The 6891-nt window shown below is 39.2% G+C and overlaps 1 protein-coding gene across 3 annotated transcripts; it reads left to right on the top strand.

Annotated features, from left to right (window-relative positions):
* On the top strand, positions 624 to 5563 carry LOC109329728 (probable phosphoribosylformylglycinamidine synthase, chloroplastic/mitochondrial). 3 transcript variants are annotated; one of them, XM_019563493.1, is made up of 4 exons: positions 624 to 764; positions 855 to 925; positions 1025 to 2995; positions 3122 to 5563. In XM_019563493.1, exons 2-4 carry the CDS (start codon positions 884 to 886, stop codon positions 5345 to 5347), a joined length of 4239 nt encoding a protein of 1412 aa, XP_019419038.1. In that variant the 5' UTR covers positions 624 to 764; positions 855 to 883; the 3' UTR covers positions 5348 to 5563. The 3 variants fall into 3 exon arrangements, with proteins under 3 accessions (XP_019419038.1, XP_019419036.1, XP_019419037.1); XM_019563491.1 differs by having other exon boundaries at positions 849 to 925; XM_019563492.1 differs by having other exon boundaries at positions 624 to 925.

The following is a 6891-nucleotide window of genomic DNA, read 5'->3' as shown; positions in this document are numbered from 1 at the left end:
CAAAGCATATGATTCAATAATCGGATCCTCTACTATCAAAATATTATTGTATTATGTCGAAGCGAATCAAATTCTACTAAATAACATAAAAAATATTTTTTGATTTTTGTTTTTAAGTTTATATCAATTTTCAATTAGTTTAAGACACAATGAGACATAAAAAAATGGATATATAATCTCCATTCAAAACTCATACAAAAAATGTGAGAAAAAAAAACCCAAAAAAATAGCGCCAAGGCAACGCAATAGAACCAGTGGTTGAAAAGGTGAGAACTTTTATTCCTTATTATCACAACTTTACATTAAAAACAAAAAATAACAAAAAAAAATAATGAACATAAAGTATTCTTATATCTTATTAGCAGAAGTTAATTTATCTCTGTGATACTATACATTTTTTATAATATTTTAAAATGAAAACTTTTAATTGAAAGAAAATAAGATAAATTTTAAATTAAATTTAAGGAAATAAATTATTAATAATAAGATATTGATATAATAATATAAAACTCCATTAAATCTACAAATTAATGATTAAATTTACGAAAGTAATATTTGTTAAAAAAAATGGGACACCACCTAATTATAAAAAATGAGGGAATAGTAAAAACATAATAAACCCTAGGACTAAAACCTCAATTATCTTATATATGTAACTTCTCCCAGTTTTCGTGTCTGCCTCTCTAGTATTCCACCGCCGTCGACCACCAACCACTGTTGCCGGCCGAGCTCGGCGTCGACCACCCTTTTGCTTTTCAGAACAGGTGCATTTTTCTGCTCTGCACCAAAATCGTTTTGCTATTTGTTCTCACCTCTCAAAGTTTGTTTTTTAACCTTTTTTGTCGTAGTTTCAGTGCTAATTTTCCGATACTTGATTAAGCATATGGCTTGTGTTAGGGAAATTGGGGTGTCTGAAATCCTGCAGGTTTCGTTTTACTCCCTCTGTTTGAATTAATATCTGAATGTTAAGTCTGTTATATTTGATGCAATTGTATTTATGGGATTTTGGTGATTTTGGTTTCAGGGTACTTGTAGGCAATCTTTGTTTTTAGGGAAGAAGTTTCAGAGACAGAGGGATGGGAGTCGTTTGCATTGGGGTACACTTTGTTATAGGAATCGGGTACTCGGTTCAACTCGAAAAGCTTTGTCTTTAAGGTGCCATGCTCAAGAAAATCCTAGAGCTGTGGTTTCCGGTGGTGCGAGCAGTTCAGTTGATGACAAATCTGGATTGGTTAAGAAGCCTGCGTCCGAAGTGATTCATTTGTATCGTGTACCGTTTATACAAGAAAGTGCGGCTGATGAACTTCTCAGAGGAGCTCAAACAAAAATCTCTAATCAGATTGTGGACTTGCAGACCGAGCAATGTTATAATATTGGCATTGCTTCATCGCTTTCTAGCAGCCAGCTTTCGGTTCTTAAATGGCTTCTTGGAGAAACATTTGAGCCTGAAAATCTTGGACCTGAGAGCTTTCTTGAGAAGAAAAGGAAGGAGGGTTTGAATACAGTTATTGTCGAGGTTGGTCCCAGGTTGTCGTTTACCACGGCATGGTCTTCTAATGCTGTTGCAATTTGCCAAGCATGTGGATTGACGGAAGTGACTCGTTTGGAAAGATCAAGGAGGTACTTGTTGTATACCACTAGCGAATTACAAGATAATCAAATCAATGAATTTGCATCTATGGTGCATGATAGGATGACTGAATGTGTTTATGTTCAGAAGCTAACATCCTTTGAGACCAGTGTAGTTCCAGAGGAAATTTACTACATACCTGTCGTGGAGAGGGGACGTAAGGCGTTAGAAGAGATTAACCAGGAAATGGGTTTAGCCTTCGATGACCAGGATCTAGAATACTACACTAAACTGTTCAGAGAAGATATCAGGCGTAATCCAAGTAATGTGGAGTTGTTTGATATTGCACAGTCCAACAGTGAGCATAGCAGGCACTGGTTTTTTACTGGAAAGATATTCATTGATGGGCAGCCAGTGAATAAGACTCTTATGCAAATTGTGAAAAGTACTCTACAGGCAAATCCAAATAACTCAGTTATTGGCTTCAAGGATAACTCAAGTGCAATAAAGGGTTTTCCAGTAAAGCACTTGCGACCAGTTCAGCCCGGTTCAGCGTCTCCATTAAACATAACAGCGCGTGAGTTAGATATATTATTTACAGCTGAAACGCATAATTTTCCTTGTGCAGTGGCACCTTATCCTGGTGCAGAGACAGGTGCAGGCGGTCGCATTAGGGATACCCATGCAACAGGAAGGGGGTCCTTTGTCCAGGCAGCTACAGCTGGTTATTGTGTTGGGAATCTCAATGCACCAGGGTTTTACGCTCCATGGGAAGACCCATCATTTACCTATCCATCAAATTTGGCGCCACCTTTGCAAATTCTTATTGATGCTAGTAATGGTGCATCTGACTATGGTAATAAATTTGGAGAGCCATTGATCCAAGGATACTGTAGAACTTTTGGAATGAGACTTCCTAGTGGGGATAGGCGGGAATGGTTGAAGCCAATCATGTTTAGTGCAGGCATTGGGCAAATTGACCACCATCATATAACAAAGGGAGAGCCTGACATTGGAATGTTGGTTGTTAAGATCGGAGGCCCTGCTTATCGTATTGGGATGGGAGGTGGGGCAGCCTCAAGCATGGTCAGTGGGCAGAATCTTGCAGAGCTCGATTTCAATGCTGTGCAACGTGGGGATGCTGAGATGTCACAAAAACTGTACCGCCTTGTTCGTGCTTGCATTGAGATGGGAGATAACAATCCAATCATCAGCATTCATGACCAGGGAGCTGGTGGGAACTGCAATGTTGTAAAGGAAATTATATACCCAAAAGGTGCAGAGATAGATATTCGAAAAATTGTGGTTGGTGATCATACAATGTCTGTTCTAGAAATTTGGGGTGCAGAGTATCAGGAGCAAGATGCTATCTTGGTGAAGCCTGATAGTCACGAGCTCTTACAATCAATCTGTGAAAGGGAAAAGGTAATAAGTACTTTTTGTATTTACAAGTCAATTATGTAAGAGAACTATTCCCTAAGTACATGATCATATCAATATATGAATCTAGTCAATTATTATTACTATTTCTTATGTTATTATTTCCAACAGGTTTCAATGGCTGTGATTGGAACCATTAGTGGTGATGGACGTGTTGTTTTAGTTGACGGCTTAGCAACTCAGAAGTGTCTCTCAAGTGGACTCCCTCCACCTCCCCCCGCTGTTGATCTTGAACTGGAGAAAGTCCTCGGTGACATGCCTCAGAAGTCTTTCAAATTTAATCGGGTTGTTTATGAGCGGGAACCACTTGACATTGCCCCTGGGATCACAGTAATGGATTCTCTGAAGAGGGTTTTGAGTTTACCATCTGTCTGTTCAAAACGCTTCTTAACAACAAAAGTTGATAGGTGTGTTACGGGTCTTGTGGCGCAGCAGCAAACAGTTGGTCCTTTGCAGATTCCCCTTGCTGATGTTGCTGTTACAGCTCAGACTTTTACTGATGTGACTGGAGGTGCATGTGCTATTGGAGAGCAGCCAATCAAAGGGTTGTTAGACCCCAAGGCAATGGCTCGGTTGGCTGTTGGAGAAGCCCTCACAAATCTGGTATGGGCAAAGGTTACTTCCCTTTCTGATGTCAAGGCAAGTGGAAATTGGATGTATGCTGCAAAGCTTGACGGGGAAGGTGCTGCCATGTATGATGCTGCTATATCATTGTCTGAATCAATGATTGAACTTGGCATTGCTATTGATGGAGGGAAAGACAGTCTCTCTATGGCAGCCCATGCTGGAGAAGAAGTTGTCAAGGCTCCAGGAAATCTTGTAATAAGTGTGTATGTTACTTGTCCTGATATTACAAAAACAGTGACACCAGATTTAAAACTTGAAGATGATGGTATTTTGCTTCATATTGATTTGTCAAAGGGAAAGCGACGGTTAGGTGGTTCTGCTCTTGCCCAGGCATTTGACCAAGTTGGGGATGAGTGTCCTGATCTTGATGATATTCCTTACCTTAAAAAGGTCTTTGAAGGTGTTCAAGACCTTCTTACCGATGAACTGATCTCTGCTGGTCATGACATCAGTGATGGCGGCCTGTTAGTTTCTGCCTTGGAGATGGCTTTTGCTGGTAATCGTGGATTTACTTTGGACTTGGCTTCACAAGGCAATAGCCTTTTCCAAACACTCTATGCAGAAGAGCTTGGGTTAATTCTTGAGGTAAGCCAGAAAAATCTGGCTATTGTTTTGGATAAATTGAACAGTGTGGGAGTTTCAGCTGAGATCATAGGACATGTAACTGTCACACCATCAGTTGAAGTCAAGGTTGATGGGGTAACTTGTTTAAAGGAGCAAACTACTATCCTTAGGGACACGTGGGAAGACACTAGTTTTCAGCTGGAAAAGTTGCAAAGATTGCCATCTTGTGTGGATATGGAGAGAGAAGGACTAAAACATCGTTATGAGCCCAAGTGGGGACTTTCCTTTACTCCTTCCTTTACTGATGAAAAATATTTGTCTGCTACGTTAAAACCTAAAGTAGCTGTGATTAGGGAAGAAGGAAGCAATGGAGACAGAGAGATGGCTGCTGCATTTCATGCTGCTGGTTTTGAACCATGGGATGTTACCATGTCAGACCTTCTTAATGGAAAGATATCTTTGCAATCGTTCCGTGGAATCGTGTTTGTTGGTGGATTTAGCTATGCTGATGTGCTTGATTCTGCAAAAGGTTGGTCTGCTTGCATAAGATTCAATGAGCCGCTTTTAAAACAATTTAATGAGTTTTACAAGCGTCCCAACACTTTCAGTCTTGGTGTATGCAATGGGTGTCAGCTGATGGCATTGTTGGGATGGATACCGGGCCCTCAAGTTGGAGGTGTGCTTGGTGCTGGTGGTGACCTCTCACAACCTAGGTTCATTCACAACGAATCAGGGCGGTTTGAATGTCGGTTTACAAGTGTGACAATAAAGGACTCACCAGCTATAATGTTCAAAGGTATGGAAGGTAGTACATTGGGGGTTTGGGCTGCTCACGGTGAGGGAAGAGCTTATTTCCCAGATGAAGGTGTGTTGGAACGCATAGTTCATTCAGACTTAGCTCCTGTGAGATATTGTGATGATGGTGGCAATCCGACGGAAACATATCCCTTTAACGTGAATGGCTCTCCTTTAGGTGTAGCGGCTATTTGTTCTCCCGATGGTAGGCACCTTGCCATGATGCCTCACCCAGAGCGTTGCTTCTTAATGTGGCAGTTCCCATGGTATCCAAAGCAGTGGGATGTGGAAAAGAAGGGGCCTAGTCCATGGTTGCGCATGTTCCAGAATGCAAGAGAGTGGTGTTCCTAAGATTATCAATTTTCTTTCTTTCCTTTTTCCTTCATTTTAATTCCCCCCCTCCAATAATTAATGGACAGGTTTACTCAACAACGATAAAGCAATATCGAGTTTGCAAGTTCTTCTACTGTCTACACTGGTTAAACTCTTGCAGTTTTGCTCTTTGAAATTCATCTGTAAGATATTCAATTTCCAAATAGTGACTTTCAGATTTGTTTAATATCATTACATATTTTGGTCTTTACTAAGTCAGTTCCATACTTGCCATTAGTGTACTAAAGAATAATCCGATAATCAATGAACCTTGTTGTAGGTAATCTGTATTTTGGTAAATATTGCTGACTGTTTGTGGTAACTATTTGTTGCATGCTTCTCTACATGTCAACATCTTGTGTGTAATACTATTTTCAATGGTTGTTGAAGTCTTTTACCTCTGCATGATGAAAATTTTGTAATGCTTTCATGTGTCTCCCCTTTGTTATAAGTTCTTTTTCTTGCATGTTCCTTGTCTGAGTTGGAGCTTCTATCTTCAGAGCTTGTGGCTAATGTGGTAAGGCCGGAAGAGTGAGGTGGCGACCGTCTAGGGGTGTCATTTTGGGGTTTGAGGACAATGCTGGATTGATTTATACCTTGGCATATTATTGTATATACTTGAGTTTAGTGCATTTGAATGTGTGATTAAGTTAGTGAGCCATGACATGTAGGATAGATCTGTTTGGAGTTTGATTGTTGTCTTCTTACTTTTATTTAAAACTTCCTTTGGCACTTTTCATAAACCTGCTAGCTATGATATTAGACATCCTTTCTGTGTTTCAATATCTAAAATGAGGTTTTTCCTAAGTCATGAATATTGCATACTTGCATCATTGCATGGTAGCAAATAGGAAATAAAGTGGATGTTGGGGCTGTCAATTCCAGCATGATTATTTCTTCTGATAGTTTTTCTCGTAAGAGGGTGAGTTTGACGCAAAGATAAGATTGTTGCTTAGTGATCATGAAGTTATTGGTTCAAGTTCTTGAAACAAGCTTTTTGACGCGCGGTAAAACTATCTACATCTGCCCACCTGGACCTTAGTGGGAGCCTCATATAATGGACTACTTTTTTTTTTTTAGTGTTTCTTGTATTGTGGTTATGGCGTGCATGATGTAGGACTTGAACCTTATACAATATGCTGAATTCTCTCTACTAAATAATTGTGGGTGAGTGTCGATGCAAAAAATCTTGTGATATAGAAGTGATGTTTTCAAATATCGGAAAGAGCCACTTTGTTTGCAAGAATAACTAAATAAGACTATATTCATCTACCCTTCTCATATCTTATTAGGCGAAAGACTCATGCACTACACTGATTTTTTCTTAAATAATTGATCAAATGCATATTATAACACTTTTTTGTTCCGTTTAAAACTTGTTTCTATAAATAATTAACTATCAACTCTGTGGGTTCTTTTATTAGAACTTGATGAACAAATGTAACAACACATTTTGTTATTTTTAAATTTTTTATTCTGAAGCAAAAAAACTGAAAAAGGTTGAAATTTTCTTCAGTATTTTT

The sequence above is a fragment of the Lupinus angustifolius genome, chromosome LG16, assembly GCF_001865875.1.
Source record: "Lupinus angustifolius cultivar Tanjil chromosome LG16, LupAngTanjil_v1.0, whole genome shotgun sequence".
Classification (NCBI taxonomy): Eukaryota; Viridiplantae; Streptophyta; class Magnoliopsida; order Fabales; family Fabaceae; genus Lupinus; species Lupinus angustifolius.
The sequence above is the reverse complement of the archived record's forward strand: the minus strand, read 5'-3'. Positions and strand labels throughout refer to the sequence as shown.